At 55.7% G+C, this 18,639-nt stretch overlaps 5 protein-coding genes across 5 annotated transcripts; 3 read left to right on the top strand and 2 right to left on the bottom strand.

Annotated features, from left to right (window-relative positions):
- Positions 1-442: 442 nt before the first annotated feature.
- Positions 443-3,817, bottom strand: B0T26DRAFT_673174 (Fusaric acid resistance protein-like-domain-containing protein; the record flags this gene model as incomplete). The annotated part of the gene is made up of 3 exons (XM_060439564.1): positions 443-1,659; positions 1,719-3,639; positions 3,752-3,817. 3 exons carry the CDS (start codon positions 3,815-3,817, stop codon positions 443-445), a joined length of 3,204 nt encoding a protein of 1,067 aa, XP_060301539.1.
- Positions 3,818-4,671: 854 nt separating this feature from the next.
- B0T26DRAFT_638949 (HAD-like domain-containing protein) lies at positions 4,672-5,627 on the top strand (the record flags this gene model as incomplete). Its single annotated transcript, XM_060437090.1, has 2 exons — positions 4,672-4,805; positions 4,946-5,627. The coding sequence occupies 2 exons, from the start codon at positions 4,672-4,674 to the stop codon at positions 5,625-5,627; spliced, it is 816 nt and encodes a 271-aa protein (XP_060301538.1).
- Positions 5,628-5,901: 274 nt separating this feature from the next.
- Positions 5,902-8,169, bottom strand: B0T26DRAFT_182219 (kinase-like domain-containing protein). Its single transcript, XM_060433624.1, has 4 exons — positions 7,641-8,169; positions 7,417-7,574; positions 6,818-7,349; positions 5,902-6,757 (listed from the first exon to the last, which is right to left on the bottom strand). The coding sequence occupies exons 1-4, from the start codon at positions 7,923-7,925 to the stop codon at positions 6,176-6,178; spliced, it is 1,557 nt and encodes a 518-aa protein (XP_060301537.1). The 5' UTR covers positions 7,926-8,169; the 3' UTR covers positions 5,902-6,175.
- A 1,240-nt stretch (positions 8,170-9,409) lies between these two features.
- Positions 9,410-14,314, top strand: B0T26DRAFT_182128 (SH2 domain-containing protein). The gene is made up of 4 exons (XM_060433623.1): positions 9,410-9,694; positions 9,753-9,944; positions 10,006-13,630; positions 13,693-14,314. The coding sequence occupies exons 1-4, from the start codon at positions 9,521-9,523 to the stop codon at positions 13,947-13,949; spliced, it is 4,248 nt and encodes a 1,415-aa protein (XP_060301536.1). The 5' UTR covers positions 9,410-9,520; the 3' UTR covers positions 13,950-14,314.
- Positions 14,315-15,228: 914 nt separating this feature from the next.
- On the top strand, positions 15,229-18,447 carry B0T26DRAFT_748856 (Oxysterol-binding protein-domain-containing protein; the record flags this gene model as incomplete). Its single annotated transcript, XM_060445018.1, has 3 exons — positions 15,229-15,264; positions 15,423-15,499; positions 15,606-18,447. 3 exons carry the CDS (start codon positions 15,229-15,231, stop codon positions 18,445-18,447), a joined length of 2,955 nt encoding a protein of 984 aa, XP_060301535.1.
- Between the last annotated feature and the right edge of the window lie 192 nt (positions 18,448-18,639).

The raw sequence follows: 18,639 nt of genomic DNA, 5'->3' as shown, positions 1-18,639 counted from the left end.
TCATGTATCTATGGAACTTCCAAGAGGTATTTTCTATTTCTGCACCCCTTTTCCTTTCTCCCAATGCCTCTTCCTCTACGCAAACAAAATCCACACGGCCCGCCCGTCCGCCCGCCAATCTTCCCCCATGTGTATCTAGGTATTTTCAGTTCTGCAAACTCGTAAAACAGACTCAGAGGAGAGAGAGAGAGATAGAGGAAGATTTTATCCTCGCCCCTGCTATACTACTGATGGTATAAAGCGGATGCATGCCAATAGAGAGAACCCCGTTCCTTTTTTTCCAACACAGGGCCGGGCTCATTTATAGGCCTGAAAAGGCGAGAGTGGAAACCCAAAACTGCCGAAGACAAGACTCCCAAAGAAATATACCTCCATCCATGCTTTTTTTACCGTGCCTATTGCAGACCATGTATAATAACATGATAAGAAACCCCAAGCCAGGCTATTGTAAGAGGAGCGCCTCCATGTCCAACACGCCAAAGAGGTCTTCAATCTCCCTGGCAACCACCTTGAGCTCCTCGGCCACCTGTCCCGTGACGAGGGCATACGCATAGAGGAGAGCGTAGTCGCGCTCCTGGACATTGACCTGCATCAGCCCGCCCAGCTTGTCGTTGATGGTGGGTCCCGGGCCCGCAGTGTCCAACGGAGGGGCGTGCTCTTTCCGAAACTGGAAAATCTTGCCAAGAAGTCTATCCCGCATCCCGGTCACGCTCGGCAGGGCGTCTGTGAGCGGGTACTCGAGCATTAGAGACGAGGCGAGGACCTGATACACGTGGCAGATGCGGTCGCAGAGCTGCTGGCGCTCGTCGGCTGTAAAGAGCAGCAGGGCCCGCTCGCCCTCAGTCAAGTGGCCCTTACGCTGCGTGACGAGGGACATGGCGTAGAAGGAATCGAGGAGACGGTGGGTGCATCGCATGAGGCGGGCGCACTGCTCCGAGGGAAACGGGCCACGGAGCTGGAACTCGGACGCCGCGCTGCCGCGGAGGACGTCGAGCCGTGCCGCATACTTTTGGAGCGCGGCTTGCTCGCCGGAGCGCAGGTAAGAGCGAGTGCAATCGCTGCGCAATAGTATCGCTAGCGGCCCGCGTTTCCAGATCAGTCCCATCTGTAGATACAGCATGCTGAGGCCTTGCTTGAACTTCTTGCGTGCAGAGATGGGCCAAATCACGCGGCAGACAATCAATCCCCAGAGGATACCTGCTGTTACCGCCACGAAACGATGGAGGATAATCTCGCGGATGATAGGGTGCGTGCCGCCCTCGTCATCATCATCGTCCTCGACAGACTGGGATAGACTGTAGGCGTACAGGGTCGACACGTTGTAGGCGAGCAGCGTTATGCGACCCAATGGCGCCATTCCACGCGCTACTATCATCCAGAAGCTCCAGAAGGCCACAAACCAGCCCAAGAAGACGAGGCCGACCGCATTGCCCTGTGTGATGGTCCAGTTCAAGCCCGAGGCTCCAACACCGATCAAGGTGCCCACGAACCTAGCCAATCCCGTCGTGTTGGATGCGCCTACTGTCATGGAGCAGACAATCATAAAGGACAAGAGCCCCCACTCGCCCCTCCAGTGCCGGTAAGTTTCTCTGGTTTGGGGGATGAACGCGAAACTGGCCCAGAGAGTGGCTCCTATGCCAACCTTCAGACCGAAGCGTACTGCCATCAGGGTTAGCAGAGCGTCTTAGAACAATGATATACTGGAGTCTCGCGCTTACTATCATCCCTAGCCAACTTCCTCAGCAGGCGGAGGAGCCTCTGAGAGACAGTTGCGACAACCTTGCTGGTCTGCGGTGTGGCCTCCCAGCTATACGTGTCCCGTCGCGCAACCATGGAGTCCGAGATTCCCCTGGGAATTGCGCTCTTCTTGATGGGCTTTATCAAGCTCTCTTGCTCTTCGGGGTCGTATGGCAGAGCCGGAAGCTTTCGACCGTCGTTGGGCCCGCGCCTCCACCACAGAAGCCACTGCCAGGTCCGCGTTCTGTGTTCGTTGGCATGCTTCAGATCATCCAACACATCCAGATATTTCTGCATCTCTTCCCCAAAGGCTTGTAGACTGAAACTGAAGTGGCCGCAGGCGGCTGCAACTTCCTCAAAGTCGGCTTGAATCTGCTCCGACCTTGTTCGGCCTAGTTCAAGAGACTTGTAGAGCTCCCGCAGGGCGTTTGCTCTCGCCTCGTCGAAAAGCGACAAGGCGTCGGTGAGGCTCTGGCGGAAATGATCATTAATCGATATTTCGTAATCGGGAGCCGAGCCAAAGGGAGGGTCTCGAAGGACCTCAGAAAGAGTATAAGCCAACGACTTCATCGAAGGCCCTAGCAGAGCGATAAAGAGCTCAAAGATGTCAGACGGGTTGTGGAAAGTCGGGACGCTTGCGGCTGGTCCATCAACTGGCGCAGGCTTTTTATTGAGGCGAGACCGTTCATCGTCGTTGCTGTCTTCAGACAGCTCGTCAATCGACGACAAAACAAAGAATCGGTCCTTGCCACCGCTCTTGGGCATGTTTGGTGATCGCTGCATTGCTGAAGATGACATGGACGCGCCTGGGGAGAGCAAGACAGACTGGGGATCAGTGGATTCCTTAAGCAGCGCAAACTGGGTATTGGCGGCGCTTCTCAGCCCGCCGATCGACTGGGCCAGGGTCTCCATGGACCTGACGACAGCTCTGTCAAGCCGGTACAGCCTCTCACGGCCGAGAAAATAGCGTTCAAACTTTGCCTCGCGGAGGTTCTTAGCCAGTTGAGGGTACACAGCGGTATAAGCCGACGACGCGGCGGCAAATTCAGACGACAGGAGATCGTCTTCGGATCCGCTGAGAAAGCCGCGGGTAATCATGGCGAGCATGTCTCCCAGGGACGTAGAGGCCTTTGTCATAGACTGGCGCAGCAGGTCCACGGCAGAAACTCGCCAGACCAGTAGGTTGACGGTAGTGGTGGTTGTAATGCCCATGACGAGCATTTTGAAAATCTGGACAATCTTTTGGTTTGAAAAGACATTGGAAAAGACGGCCGTCTCCTTGGTGACAACGCCAATGACGGCCAGGGAGGCCAGAGTGCTGCCGACATCGACCAGCGGGTTGTTCATCTTCTGCTTGGCCCATCCCATAAAACCGAAGCCTCCTCCAATAAACACAGCCAGGACCAATGCGTGGGCAAGGGGCACCATCTCCAGGACACTGCCAAACAGGACCGAGGTGCACATGGACAGGATCGAGACGGCCTCGGCGTAGGCGACGGCGACACTAGCACAAAGTATGGCCTCGATCATGGAGCCCGCGGACCTAGCGGGGTGGAAGTACACCGTGAGCGTGGCAACCATGTGCTTGCCGTCGGGCTTGCCTAGGAAGTCGGAGAGCGGCGACCAAAAGGTGGCCAGACTGGCCAGCGTGTAAGCCAGCGTGCACTTGAGCACGCCATGGCCCGTGGGCGTGTCCAGCCAAGTCAAGAGCTTTGCGCCGGCAGCCCGAACGTTGTGCGCGGCGGCGCGCCCTCGGTCGGACACGGACTGGCCCGACGAGACGGGGAGGATGGTCGAGCCGTTGGTGCCGTCGGTCTGGTCGGAAGGGGCGGAACGCAGCGTGAAGACGCGCCGCGAGCGCTCGCCCGTCGCCGGGATGATGAATGTGCCGTTGCGTAGCTTCTATCGTAAGCCTAGTAAGCGCTCTGTAGAATCTCGCCGTGCCACCAACCCCCTAGGCTTTGGCTGATCGACCGCCTCCGCCGAGGAGGTGCAAAACAGGTGAGCTGCTTACATTTCTCTTGGATGGCCTCCGTGGCGGCCATTGGCCTGTTGAAGGCACCGTGGCAGCAGAGTTCATGTCATTCAAGCTAGCGGTTTCTTGCTCTGCAGCTCATAGCGAAGCTTGTTCTCGAAACCAACAGCAACTCGGCATCGACGCTGGGTGCCGGGTTATGGTCGTTAGATGGGTGGCACGCGACGTTGTAAGCTTGCTTTATTCCTCTATAGTAGAAGAAAGAAGCGGATAGGCAGCGCAGCAGGGCAGCTCTGGTTGCCGGGCTGTTGGGTGGTTGAGCAATTGGAGACGAGTTGGAGACTTTGGGTTGGGGTCTGTGCCCAGAATTCCCAGCTTTGGAAGGCATGACACTCCAGCATCATCCTTGCCATCCTGCCTCTTCCGAAAGCAACTTCCCAGCTGACGACGGGATTAATTCTCCACCGGTAACTTGCCCGTTTAGTCTGAACTTCAAGTTACATTGGACACCAAGCGGGGATTCGCTTGACTGAACTTAAATGACCCAAGTTGCTAAGCGGCTCTTGGGCTACGCTGTATCCGTAGTCTTAAGGTAACCTGGGTCGTTTCTGAGAGTGACGTAGCGGGCCAATCATCGTTTACTATCAACGCAAAGGACTTAAAAGCGAGGGCGGAAGGAGCTCTGGCTGCCCAGTGATATCTTGTTAGCACATTCAAGTTCCTATCCTACGAACAAGTGAGCCTACTCTAGACGGCAAGCTGTGACCTCTCTTATCTTTTGTGCTATGCAGTATAGTAGCCTTCTCTTCCTACGACTCGCAGCAACCCGCACTCCTGCTACTGGAGTGCGCAGGGCGGTCTGCCTATGTCTTGGCAATAGCCAGATGACGCTACCCCAACCCATTGATCACCAAAGACGCTCTCATCATTTTGCTACCTTGAACCCCTCCCAAAGCTGGATGCGGAAGTTCTCCCTCATGATGAAGCCCGAGATAAGCCCCGCGAAGTTCGCGCCCTTGAGCAAGCCGTTCCAGCCCGATGCAGACGCCCGAAAGCTGGAAGGTGTTGTATTTGACGTAGACGGTACGTTATGGTGAGTCTTTTTTCCCTCTTGAAATATGTCGTCTTTTTGTCCCTTTATATTTTTATTTTATTATATTTTGTATCAATTGTCTTTGAGATATTTATATTCTCAAAAAAATGCAAAGGCCAGCATAGCTGACACCGTGCCAGCGAGCCGCAAATGTACATGTTCGCCGAGATGCGGGCTGCTCTCGGTATCTCCAAGGGGACCGACATCCTGGACCACGTGTACAGCCTGCACACGGCAGAGGAGCAACACCACGCTATGGAGCTGATCCGCGGCATTGAGCGGACGGCCATGGCGTTGCAGGTCGCGCAGCCGGGGCTCGTGCGGCTGATGGAGTATCTGGACGAGCGCGGGATTCGCAAGGGCATCTGCACCCGCAACTTCGACGCGCCCGTCAACAGCCTGCTCAGCAAGTTCCTCGCCGGCAGTATCTTCGGCCCTATCGTGACGCGGGATTTCCGGCCGCCAAAGCCCGACCCGGCCGGCATTCTGCACATCGCCCGCAGCTGGGGTCTGTTGCGGGAGAGCACCGGCGAGGCAGGCGTGCCTCTGTCCGACGAGGAGCAACGTCGGGCTCAAAACGCAGGGCCCAGCGCCGCCGATGACCTCGTGCCAACGCAGCGCGGAGACGCCGTTGCCGACGCGAGCGGGCTCATCATGGTCGGCGACAGCATTGACGATATAACTGCCGGCCGACGGGCGGGTGCCAAGACTGTACTGCTAGTGAACGACGTCAACCGAGATCTGGCCAACCATGAGAATACAGACTTGGTCATATCTCGGTTGGATGACTTGATAGAAGTCTTAGAGAATGGCCAGCTTTAAAAGCGTGATTCGGAATACTAATTTATGTTCACCTGAATTAATGGAAAATATACGCCACACTAAACTACTTCCCCTGATAAGTCTTGACCCTAGGTACAAAATACTTCATGACAACTCCGCATGATCCTTCGTTTTTTACTACTAGACACCACGAGAGGGAAATCGATACAGTGTCGGTTTCGTCTCCTTAATTAGTAGGTAGATTCAAGTCGATACACATAATCCTCTTTTTTTCCCGCTTTTCTCTTTCGCACATCAAGACCAGGCAAGAAGAGATATCAGATGATTTGCGACACGGTTACACTACGCCAACAAATGCTGCAGATGCACATTCATCATGTCGTCTCAACCAAGAAGGTAGCCAGTCAGAATGTCCAAGAAAAGCGCCCCCGGGGAACATGAATAACCTCTGCCATGAGGCAAGAGAAACATGAAGGTAATTTAATAATGTAAAGAAAAGAAATTGTTGCAACGAGAAATTAGAATAGGGCTTTGATGTAAAGAAACACCGTCTCGAACGATTTCCCCCCAGCGCAACCACCTCACGATCAGAAGCTTCTCTCCAGAGGCGGCCCGACCGCAGCTTGCCGGCGGCTCTCTCTCCTGGGCTCCTCCGCGGTCGGCTGTCTTCGAAGGGGCGGCGGCGGTAGGGGGCCGGTTGGGATACCGGGCCGAAGTGGAAGAGAAAAGACGGCTCTATTTGCGCTCTGGGGGCCAGGAGGGCCGGGGTTTCGTTCTTCGCCTGCGACTTGCTGGCCGAGCCTCGGAATCGAGTTTGTCGTGACTACTCGTGGTCCCAGTCCCGGATGTACAGCCGGTCCACCTGGGCGGCCAAGGCTGATTGGTCCGGTGCGTGTCGGGGATCGATTCGATACGCTGCCATATTGGTCACGAGGTGACACCATAGTCCCCAAAATGGGTATCTCACCTGAAGTGGGGGTTTGCTGCATTGTGCTGTCTGTCTGCATCAAGAACGTAGGGGAGTCACTCGACCGCAAGAGCTCCTGTGTTGCTGGAGAGAGCTGGGGCGCCAGATGGGACTTGCGGTTATCCCGGTCCATCAAACCACAAGCCCACTCTCTCAGGTCAACTGGAGTTCTCTTGGCCGCTTGGACGAACGGATCTCGGTCCTGGTACTTTGGTTAGCTACGCTCCGTTTCACATTGGGGCAACAGGTTGGGTCCGCTTACAAAAAGCTCTTGGGGGGTCGGCCGCTGCTCGGGTGTTTTGTATAGACACTTCTGAATCATATCGTCCAGGATCTGCGGGAAGGCATCGCTCTTGGGGAGCCGAGGCGCGGGTTCGTGGACGATTTGCTGAAGCAGATCGAGAATTCCAGCAGGCGCGCTCTCGGCGTCCGAGAGCTGCTCGCTCGCGGCAAACGGAAATTTACCAATGGCTAGCTCCATGATGGACAGACCGAAACTCCAGACGTCGGACTTGACAGTGTACTTTTCGCCTTGGATTCTCTCGGGAGCCATGTAGGTAGACGTGCCGACGAACGTGTCGGCAATCGAGTTGATTAGTTCCCCTGAGACGCCAAAGTCGCAAAGCTTGATGGAACCCCGGGAGTTTACAAGGATGTTGGACGGCTTGATGTCTCGATGCATAATGTGATGCTTCGAGTAGAGATATGTGAGACCACCAAGAGTGGCCTCGGCGATCTTGCCTAAGACATCGACACGAATTGGACCGAAGACCCGCGAGACGCGGTCAAGTGAGCTAGAGAGCGTTAGTTAGTACTCACCGACACGACAGAGATAACATATGGCTTCGGGTTTCTTCATACCCGACGTCCATGTACTCCATGCACATAATAACATCGTTGTTATCGTTCAAAAACGCTCCATAGAAAGTGACAATATAGTCGGAATGGCAGCCGTGCATGATTTGGAGCTCGCGAACTATACGCTTGCGCATTTCTCGTTTCGCTTCAACATGGATAATCTACTAGAGTGTTAGGGACGATGCAATCAAACAAACAACGGATTCGGGTAGGAAGTTTCAACGAACCTTGCGTGCCATGACGGTATTAGTCGGGATATGCCTAACTTTACTGACGGTCCCGCCATTTCCCGCTCCCAAATCCTTGATGATCTCGAGGTCTTCTGGCCTCAAGTCCAGGTTGAACTCGATACCAATTTCCAGCTGCGCGGCATTATCGTCGCCTCTGGCTCCTGGCCCTGGGCCCAGATTGGCATTCTCAGCGGTCGGGGGAGGCTTGGGGGCTGCGGGAGTCAAGGCAAGACCTTTGACGTTCTTGCGCTTCATTGAGCGCGGGGCGAATCCGTCGGCCATGGTGGGCAAGTCTGGAGACACTAAGACAAAAGTCTTGTGAACTTTGGGGGCTCTGGCGTGGAATGAGATCTGCTGGATCTCCTGTATTGCCTGGTGTACGAGTTCAATAGGTCACATTCCCTCACCGAATGTCGTGACGGCTCGGCGCAAGGCGGGTAACTCGTAGAAATCGGCGTTTGAGATATGCGCGGGGTTCGCGATGCACTTCAGGGGGGCGTCGTAGCAAGCAGTGCGCCTCGTGCGAGTCGCGAGTCTCGTGGCGTCCGTTGGTAAAATCGGAACCAGCGTTTGCTTGCGCAAGAAACCCGACACTGGGAAGGCGGTGTCGAGTCTGGGCCCCTGAACAGCACCGATACAATCCGGGTAAGGGGCGACTTGGAGAGATAGCAGATGTCTCTCTCGAAATGGCTCGTTGCTGAGTATAGTCGGGCGGCCAGTGTGGCACGGGATATTAAACCGCAACAGCCTAGGGGGGCAGGCAACAGATGAATGAATAGGGGCCCTGAAGAGGTCAACGGAAGCAGCAATTACACTCCAAAATTTTGGAAATGTGTGAGGTCCCAGGTGCCAGGCAACTTGTCGCGGAGGTGGTCAGTCAATGTGGGGTCTGTGCTTCTGTGTAAGAAGGGGGACGAAGCACCTTACAAAGGAGGGGTCATGAGTTTCCGATCGACAGGGCCAATCGTTCGGCTAGTGTGTGCTTTTATTAACACTGGCTGGGCCCATCAGGTATTGGCACAAGTTTGGGCGCCAACCGCAGGTGCGTGGGGTTTGGCGAGACGCAAGAATACAGTGTGCACCCACGATCCATACAGTATACCCGCCGGGAAACGAACGGGATCTGAGGAGGCGGGGATGATTTGAGGGGGCTTGAGGGGCAAGCCCAAGTGCAAATCCAGAGCCGGGCCGTCTTCCCAGTTCATTCTGAGTGTAGAAAGAAGCCTGACGGCGAAGGCGTGCATGCAAGCCTACCAAAAAGTAACAAACGGAGCAAATTAATATGCCAATTTTCCAACGTCGTGCCACGTACAAGAAGATTTTGACCGACGCCATCGGAGAAAATGGGTTCCATGCTTCGTCTCCTTTGGTTCCATTAGGTGCCAATGAACTTGATCTATGAGTCGCAGAGCAGGCACGGCAAGGGAAAAGAAGGACTGACCCATAAAATTAAGGCAAAAAAGAGTGCAAAGGAGGAGAAGAGAAGAGATACTACTTTGTTGTAGCTTTTTTGACTGCAAGTCTAAGAGGCAAGCGGCCTTCTCATTCACCTCAAAATGCTTCCAGCGCCAGCCTTGGGAAGTGGAAGCACGGACCAACCCTTGAGGCTGCACACGCGTTTGGCTGGGGGTGGCGCGTGCTTCCCTTGCGCTAAAAATTACAATCTTTGACTCTCGGCCTTTAAGCTCGCCGACGTCTCTAGTCACCGTTCTTTGAGGACTTGTTCCCCTCAACACCGCGCTCGATCTCGCATTCCATTTCCTTTTTGATTCCGCATCGCACTTTTCGAGCAACTGCTCCGGGGATTGCCCTTTTTCACGGCTGCCCCAATCCCAGGCGCGGAAGATTCGCAGCGAATCCATCGAGCCTCCTGCAAAATGAGCGGCAACATTCGCGACTTGATTGACGGCGAAGCCGAGCTTGACGAGGAGGAGGACGATGAGTCATTTGATGAGGATGCTGACGAAGTCCGCAAGAGACCTGCTGCTGCGGGGATAGACGATTCGAGCGAGGAGGACGACGATGATGAAGACGAGGAGGAAGCTCGAAGGGTATGTCTAACCTAGTATCTGTTCTATGACTCACTTTTAACCCAATACCGTGCTGTAGATCCGAGAAGGATTCATCGTCGACGAGGATGAGGATGAGGAGGAAGGTGAGGATGCTAACGAGCGAGAGCGCCACAACAAGAAGAAGAAGCGTCGGCGTGCTGAGCGCGAGGAAGAGGAGCAGCTTGACGAAGAGGATCTCGACCTCATCGGCGAGGCAATTCCTGAATGGGAGCGCAAGTCGCAGACCCAAGTAAGTTTATCTCCGCCACGCGACAACAAACGCGTGCGCTGATTCAATCTTCCACTATTAGCAGACTAAGTTCAAGCGACTTAAACGGGGCCATCGAGACGAAGATCGCGGCACCGAGCGCCGGGGTCTCGCGGAGATTTTCTCAGACGATGATGACGAGATTAACGACGATCGACCTTACGGCCGCCCGAGCCACCGGGTCCAGGCGGATGAGTTCGACGACTTCATCGAGGATGATTACCCCGAGGACGACGAAGAGCGCATTCAGCGGCAGGAGGATATGGAAGTTGCCCGCCCAAAAGACAAGGGACTTACCGTTGATACGACTGGCCTCGATAAAGATGCTCTCGATGACATGGAGGCCATTTTCGGCAACGGCGAAGAGTACGATTGGGCTTTGCAGATGGAGGAAGAGGAGGAGGATCGCGAGCGCGAGGAGCAGACTATTGAGCTGAAGGATGTGTTCGAACCTTCTCAGCTCACCGAGAAGCTTCTTACGGACATGGACAACGAAATCCGCGTTAACGACGACCCCGAGCGATTCCAGCTTGATCGCAGGCAATTTCCCAACCTCGTCATCACAGCCGAGCAGTTTAAAGAAGAGGCGCGGTGGATCACGAATCTCATGTGGCCAAAGAAAGCGCTGCACAAAGAGCTCCACGGCGCATTTAACAAGGCTATCGGGAAAGTGCTCGAGTTTTTCGTCATCGACGGAGTTGAAGTCCCTTATGTCTTTCAACACCGGCGCGACTATCTCATCCATGCGAAGAAGATTCGGAACCAAAACCACCGCGATGATCCCGATGCCCCCGAGTACACGGTTGATGCCGAAAAGCTTCTTACACAGGATGATTTGTGGCGTATTCTAGACCTTGATATCAAGTTCCGGTCGTTGGTCGAGAAGAGAAATGTGCTCGAAGACACGCTCAGGAAGCTCAAGGAATATGCTGGAGTCCAGGACGAAATCATGCAGGACATGATTTACGATGCGGCAACAATTGAAGAGTTGCAAGATCTGCAAGACTATCTCAACTTCCAATACTCGGCTGAGCTGAAAGACGTTTCCGCGATGGGTAACAGTGTGTTGAGGGAGCTCAAGCGGCCGGGAGCAAAGACGGCCCTTTTTGAGCGCATTCGGAAGGCGAAGGTGTACGGGTTTGTGCGCGCGTTTGGCATATCCCCAGATCGTCTCGCCCTAAATGCCCTCCGAGAAAGCAAGAAGGTGTCTCCGGATGATGACGAGAAGTTGCCCTTGGGCCTGGCCGACAGCCTGATAGACAACGAATTCCCCTCTGGAGATCAGGTCATCAACGCTGCTCGCCAGCTGTACGCCGAAGAGCTATTTGTCAGTCCGAGAATGCGAAAGCATTTCCGGGAGGCCTACTACGAGCTCGGCTGGGTGAGCTGCCGCCGGACAGAGAAAGGACTGCGCAAGATTGATGAATCGCATCCTTATTACGAGATCAAGTACCTTGTCCAGCAAGAACTCCGCGACCTCGCAAAGCGGCCTGAGATCTTCCTTAAAATGATGAAAGCCGAAGAGGAGGGCCTTGTGGAGGTCCGCCTCAGCCTGCAGAATGAAAGCGAATTTAGGCAAAGGCTCTACAATGACTTTGCCTCGGACAACTTTAGCGACCTTGCAGATGCGTGGAATACTGAACGCCAAAAGGTTCTAGATATCGCCTTCTCAAGGCTCGAGAAGGTGATCACCAAGGGCGTCAAGGACTCGCTCCGGACAGCTTGCCAGGAGGAACTTCTAAAAACGTGCCGCGAGGAGTACTTCAAGAGACTGGATCAGGCGCCTTTGAAACCCAAGGGTATGATTCTTGGAACAATGCCGCGGGTACTGACTCTGTCAAACGGCATGGGCGATCCGAATCGCGACCCTGTATCCTGGACTTGGGTAGAAGAAGACGGCAGGGTTCTTGAGCACGGCAAGTTTATCAACTTGGGCCGGGACGAGAGCCAGCGTGAGGCCTTTACCGAGCTGGTCCGGCGGAGACGACCCGATGTCGTGGGTATTTCGGGTTTCTCGGCCGACACCAACCGACTTGTGAAGGACGTCGAGAACCTGATCAGCGAGAAGGGACTCATGGGCACTGAGTACGAGGATCCTGAAACGAGCGAGTATCGAAGCGACTTGCTCGAGGTCATAGTCGTCAACGACGAGGTAGCCCGGCTCTACAAGGACAGCCCCCGTGCCGTTGCGGACCACCCGACCTTGAACCCCCTGACACGTTACTGCATCGCCCTGGCAAGGTACATGCAGAACCCCATGAAGGAGTATGCCGCGCTTGGAAGAGATATCACTTCGCTATTAATTCACCCATACCAGCAATATCTTCCCCAAGATAAACTCTTCAGGCATCTCGAGACGGCCATGGTCGACATGGTCAATCTTTGTGGTGTCGATATCAACGAGGCGGTAGCTGACGCTTACACGGCGCATCTCCTTCCCTATGTTGCTGGCCTGGGTCTGCGAAAAGCAACCCTCCTTATCAAGGGCATAAACGCTAACGGTGGTGTCGTCAGCTCGCGCGATGAGCTCGTCGGCGACCCCGAGCGGCACAAGCTCCCCGTCCTTGGCCCGCGCGTCTGGAACAACTGCGCAAGTTTCCTTTTCATTGAGTATGACACGACAAATCCCGACTCGGACCCTCTTGACAATACCAGAGTCCACCCTGAGGACTACGACTTGGCGCGCAAGGTTGCGGCCGATGCTTTGGGGCTAGACGAGGAAGATGTCAAGGCCGAAACCGACGAGAATGGCGCAGGCGCAATTGTTCGCAAACTTTTCAAAGAGGACGAGCAAGAAAAGGTCAACGAGCTCATCCTCGAGGAGTATGCGGAGCAGCTCGAGAGGGAGTACCAGCAACGCAAAAGAGCTACTCTTGAGACGATTCGGGCGGAGCTTCAGGTGCCATACGAGGAGCTCCGAAAGAACTTTGCGACGCTAGGTGCGGACCAGATCTTTACCATGTACACGGGCGAGACCAAAGAGTCGCTCTGCGAGGGCATGATCGTGCCGGTCAACGTGCGCGTTGTAAAGGACGACTTCGCCATCGTCAAGCTAGACTGTGGGATCGAGGGCAGGATTGAATCTCACGAGGTTTCTTACCGCCACTCGATCAAGGAATTGCTTGCGGTCGGACAAACCATCCAGGCCAAGCTTGTAGACCTCAACCGGAAAGAGTTTATCTGTAAGCTCTCGATGAGGGAGGAAGAACTGCGGCGGCCGTACCGAAAACATGTAGACCACAACCATGGGCAGTGGGACTACAAGCTTGAGGATCGAGACAGGGAGGAGCTACGTGAAAAAGACAAAGTCACGGGCCGAACACAAAGGGTCATCAAGCACCCCCTTTTCAAGCCTTTCAACAGCACACAAGCCGAGGAGTACCTGGGCGGTCAGCCTGCCGGCGAGGTCGTCATTCGACCTTCATCAAAGGGAAATGACCACCTTGCTATCACCTGGAAGGTTGCCGACGGCGTCTATCAACATGTCGACGTTCTCGAGCTGCAGAAGGAGAACGAGTTTTCTGTTGGCCGCAGCCTTCGGGTCGGCAGCAAATACCAGTACTCGGATCTGGACGAGCTGATCGTCGACCATGTGAAGGCAATGGCCAGGAAGGTAGACGAGCTTGTCCAGCATGAAAAGTTCCAAAAGGGATCTCGTGCGGATCTCGGTAAGACTTTCATTCACTCCCCCCCTTTTTACTTGGTTCTGCAGACTAACACACGACTACAGAGAAATGGCTGACGACGTACATCGACGCCAACCCCAACCGATCTGCCTATGCCTTCTGCATAGACACGAAGCACCCTGGCTACTTTTTCCTGTGCTTCAAGGCAAGCCGGAGTTCCAGAGTGAACTCGTGGCCGGTCCGGGTAGTGCCGCAGGCATACGAATTGATGAAGAGCCAGTATCCCGACATGAGGGCCCTTTGCAATGGCTTCAAACTACGCTACCAGAGCGAGCAGTTGAAGATGCAAGGTGGGCGGTAAGGAGACGACGCTCTCTCGTTTTAGTAAACTATTTTTTGTTTCATAATGGTCCTAGTTTTAGAGATTCGGACGCTCGGATTTAGGACGAGACATGGGATGCGGAAATGGACAGTGTGTTTTTGAGCAGCAACCTTTGGTATAGTCCTGGGCTAGCTATTTCTAAGTGATGATCCGTAGCGACAGAATAGTGTAATGCTTACTGCGTCGTCGATAGCAGCTTGCGGCCTGACCAACAGCAGATTACCCATCCCGTTGTGCATGGATGGGATTGAGGACCTCGTTTATTTTGGGAGGACGCTTACGAGACGATGCGGCCAGATTACCTGGACTAACTACCTTTAGTGTCCACGTATTCCGGATGGGAGGATTTACGAGTGCGGCGCTGCTCCTCGAACAAACGAACCGTCTCCTTGTCGGTCGTCTTGCTGTGCCCCCGGCGCAACCAGATGGGAGCCCCTCTATCAGACGCACTTACCATCTAATGGCTCCTCGTCGGGGCATTGGGGTGATGTGAGACTGTCATCCCGGCCAAAAGTCCAGGGGCGCAGGTTTTGAATTTCAGGGTATGTTTTTACTGTACCTTGCTGAGTCGAGTGAATCCGTATGTACAGTTCCTGCCTCACTGGGAATATATTCCGTGCTGAGTATTGCTAAAGTAATAAGTACGTATGCTGGTGATTAGTTAGCAAGGATAAGTCAGGCAGAAACAATTGATCCCATTGCGATTGGGCTCAGTGTTGAACGCAAGGCCACCCCGATATCCCATTGTTGATGCCTACAGAATCATGCCTAAAACGCCAGTGGCTTGCGAATGGGCTTACGATGCACGCCCGATGAGGTGGTGCTGCATGTACCGTAGCAGGCTAGTGCGGGCATGTTACTGCGGAGCCCCCCTGCTGCCCTGGGTCGGCGGGCTGTCTTCAGGATGTGCCTGTAGGGCTGACCTGGGATGTTTTCGGTGCCTCCCTGCAGTCTGTTGGAATCTTGACTCAAAACCAGTGCCGGCCACCCCTTTCTTGTCCCACCCCTTTCTTGTCCCACCCCTCTCGCTTCACGCATTCCCGTCGCCTGGAAGACAGACAATCGCGCCTCGGTTTGTGGGGAAATGCTTGTGATGGAACATTCCTTCGTTGTTGTGTAAAATTTCCCCGTACCGTACCTCCCGCCCTTCCGCTACCCCTTCGGCACCCCGCGAAGAAGGCTGCGACAGCGCCGATTTCGAAGACTGCCCGGCGCAAGTCCTTGTCAGCCTTGCGAAGACTGCCCAGCGCGCGTTACCATGGCAGGCATCGAGCAGCTCGAGATCCATAGCAAGGTACGTCTCGTTCGCCTTCCCGCCTCGAGCCGTTCTCGCCCTTCTTTTGCACCACCTCCCCTCCCATCTGCCCCATTCCCGTCGCGCCTCTGCAGCCAAGCCGTGCCGGCGAGAAAAAGATCTGCGAATGCTAAACTGGAACCGTGTGACAAAAATAGTCCTACATTGTGCGATGGGTCAAGGTCGAGGCTGGACACACCATCTCGTGGAGCGTGCAGCCACACAAGAAGTCCGTGTAAGTAAATACTCGGTACCCAGACGACCAAAGCACCCGTGGCCCTGGCGCCTGCCCGTGTGTGTGTCTAGACGGCCGGTTCTGAACTGACCTCGCGACTCTCTAGAAACTTCGCCATCGTCAAGCACCCAGGTAATGGAGGCACGAGCCTGGTTTCGCAGTCGGACGAGACGGGCCCCTTGGACCAGCATACGGAAGGAGGTGTCAGCGATGGCAAGGCAGGCCTGTTCGCCAAAAAGGATGCCAGCACTGCGCAGGACCAGCTCGCCAAGAAAGGCTTCATCCCAATAAAGTGGTACGGGAAATGTGAGGCCGACAAGGTCTCGGTCGGGACCCTCGATGTCACCGAGGGCGGCATGTTTGGCTTGGTATTCGACAACACGTTTTCCAAGCAAACCTCCAAGACGGCAACCTTCGTTCTCCTGACATATCCGACCGGCGCGCCGCCAGTAACTGCCCGGAACCTGCCCAATCTCCAGGCCGGTCCGAATGCCAATTCCAGCAAGACAAGCTTGGGGAAATACAGCAGCCCGCGTCTCGGTGCTGTCGCGTCCGAATCGGTTGACAGTCTCCATAGCCACCCCGCTGGGGCCGGGCGCACGCTGTCCAACGCCGGTAGAAGCGATAGTGCGACGTCGAGTTCGTACCATGTAGGCACGCTGCTCAAGAGGAGGCGCAAGAAGGGACAGGGGTTTGCGCGGCGCTTCTTTTCTCTCGACTACACGACATGCACGTTGTCATATTATCACAACCGCAATTCCTCGGCCTTGAGGGGAGCCATACCCCTAAGCCTGGCCGCTGTAGCAGCCGATGAGAGAAGGCGGGAAATCACCATCGACTCGGGCGCCGAGGTGTGGCATCTCAAGGCCTCAAATGCGAAGGAGTTCAGCGACTGGGCCCGCGCCCTGGAGCGCGCAAGCCGCATCGCTCGAGGATTGGAGTCGCTTCCCAGCAATGCCGCGGCCTCAGAGACGCTCCGAGCTGTGCAGGCAGCCACTGGCGGCGCGCCGTACCCCGGGCGGGAGGAGGACAACAGGGAGTGGAAGCAGGTGGAGACCCTGGTAAGCCGGATTGTGGGTACGAGGGACGCCCTCCGACGCCTTGTCAAGGATATGAACGCGCAGAAGCAGACACACAGTCACGCTCTTCTCTCTCCAGGAACACCGACTTTGTCAGAAGACTCGGACAGCTATTTCCTTCCGCAGTCCGACAGACGTCACTTCTGGAAACGCAAGACGAGCGCCGCCTCCTCGCCGCTCATACCGCAGGCCTTCCAGACGGCGGTCGGTACTTCACTGGCTGTGCCGTCGCCGACGTCCGCCCCGGCCGCCGTGCCGAACGGCGCAAACAGGGCGTCTAGAACTCCCGCGCCTGAAGAGCGCAATATGCACGACCATTGCGCAGCCCTGCTGAACGATTTGGATACTGTGGTCGTCGAGTTCTCAAATCTCCTATCTAGCAGCAAGCGCCGAAGGTTACCTGCGTCATCTTCGGCCGGCCCGAGGAGTAGCTTTGAGTCGACCTCTACTACGGAAGAGTTCTTCGATGCTGAGGCGGGCGACGCAGAAAGATCCCAGAATCAGCTCATGATTATCGGCCATCATAGCGAGGAAGACACTCCGGCTTCGGATGCGGAGGAAGCTCTGACGCACGAGAATTCATCGGTGTCCTCAATGGAGGACGAAGAGGACTTTCACCATTCCCCAGAGGGCGCCGTGAGCCTCTTCCCGTCAAAACCGAAATCACTGGCGCCTCTACCAATTCTGGACGCAGTCCGGAGGCGCAAAACTATCCCGCGGGCGACCGTACCACCACCTAGTCTCATTGCCTTTGTTCGCAAGAACGTCGGTAAGGATCTTAGCACGATCAGCATGCCCGTATCTGCCAACGAGCCAACCTCACTTCTCCAGCGCTCGGCAGAGCAGCTAGAGTACGCAAACCTCCTGGATGCGGCTGCCCAAAATAGCCAACCGAAAGAGCGTCTTCTCTACGTGGCGGCATTTGCAGTTTCGCAGTTCAGTGGCGGGCGGGCAAAAGAGCGAGCCATACGCAAGCCGTTCAATCCTTTACTAGGCGAGACCTTTGAACTAGTGCGATCCGAGGCCGAAGTCCCAGGGGGTTTCCGCCTGCTCGTCGAAAAGGTGTCGCACCGGCCAGTGCGCCTCGCTATGCAAGCCGACAGTGCGCTCTGGTCATTCTCCCAGTCGCCCGCCCCCACGCAAAAGTTCTGGGGCAAGAGTGCCGAGATCACAACCGAAGGCCGCGTGCGGGTCAGTCTGCGGCTACCAGACGGCACCGACGAGCTGTATAGCTGGAACATCGCGACCGTGTTTCTGCGCAACGTTGTCATGGGCGAGAAGTATGTGGAGCCGGTCGGTACCATGAACGTTACCAACGAAAGCACGGGCGCCAAGGCCGCCGTCGAGTTCCGCTCCAAGGGCGTGTTCGGCGGCCGCGGCGAGGAGGTCCAGGTCGAGGCGTACGGGGCAGACGGCGGACACAGCGGCGCGTCGCTGACGGGCACCTGGACCGGGGGGCTGCGCCTCATGCCCGGGGGCACCGAGGTATGGAAGGTTGGCAGCCTCGTCGAGAACCCCGCCGCCACGTACGGCATGACGACCTTCGCCGCGAGCCTCAACGAGATCACGGGCCTCGAGAAGGGCAAGCTGCCACCCACCGACAGCCGGCTCCGTCCCGACCAGCGATTCGCCGAGCAGGGCGACCTCGACCAGGCCGAGGACTGGAAGGTCAGGCTGGAGGAGGCGCAGCGAGAGAGGCGCAGGGCGCTCGAAGAGCGCGGCGAGGGGCACAAGCCTAGGTGGTTTGCCAGGGTGGCCACCAGCCAGGACGGCGAAGAGGTCTGGCGCCTCAAGGGCGGCAAGGACGGGTACTGGGAAGAAAGAGCAAAGGGCGCGTGGTCCGGCGTGCCCGACATCTTTACCGGGTAGGGGGTCTGTTATCTGTCTATCTGACTAACTGTCTGTCTGGCGGAGTTGAGGGGACCGGATCCAGTACCGCCTAGTACCTACCGACCTATGTACCCCCCCCCGCTTGTCTCCTTCATTTTCGAATGCATTCTAAACCTTATTTTGGCTACGAGAATGGCATTCCTGTGTAATTTTTATTTGTTTTCCAGTTGA

This window comes from Lasiosphaeria miniovina (genome assembly GCF_030549165.1).
Source record: "Lasiosphaeria miniovina strain SMH2392-1A chromosome Unknown B0T26scaffold_2, whole genome shotgun sequence".
In the NCBI taxonomy this organism is placed as follows: domain Eukaryota; kingdom Fungi; phylum Ascomycota; class Sordariomycetes; order Sordariales; family Lasiosphaeriaceae; genus Lasiosphaeria; species Lasiosphaeria miniovina.
The sequence above is the reverse complement of the archived record's forward strand: the minus strand, read 5'-3'. Positions and strand labels throughout refer to the sequence as shown.

Coding starts and splice junctions, on each gene's coding strand:
- B0T26DRAFT_182128 (XM_060433623.1), top strand. CDS start 9,521: ATGAGCGGCAACATTCGCGACTTGATTGACGGCGAAGCCGAGCTTGAC. Junction 9,945..10,005: donor AGCGCAAGTCGCAGACCCAA/GTAAGTTTATCT, acceptor TTCCACTATTAG/CAGACTAAGTTCAAGCGACT. Junction 13,631..13,692: donor GGGATCTCGTGCGGATCTCG/GTAAGACTTTCA, acceptor ACACGACTACAG/AGAAATGGCTGACGACGTAC.
- B0T26DRAFT_182219 (XM_060433624.1), bottom strand. CDS start 7,925: ATGGCCGACGGATTCGCCCCGCGCTCAATGAAGCGCAAGAACGTCAAA. Junction 7,575..7,640: donor ATACCGTCATGGCACGCAAG/GTTCGTTGAAAC, acceptor ACACTCTAGTAG/ATTATCCATGTTGAAGCGAA. Junction 6,758..6,817: donor CGACCCCCCAAGAGCTTTTT/GTAAGCGGACCC, acceptor CCAAAGTACCAG/GACCGAGATCCGTTCGTCCA.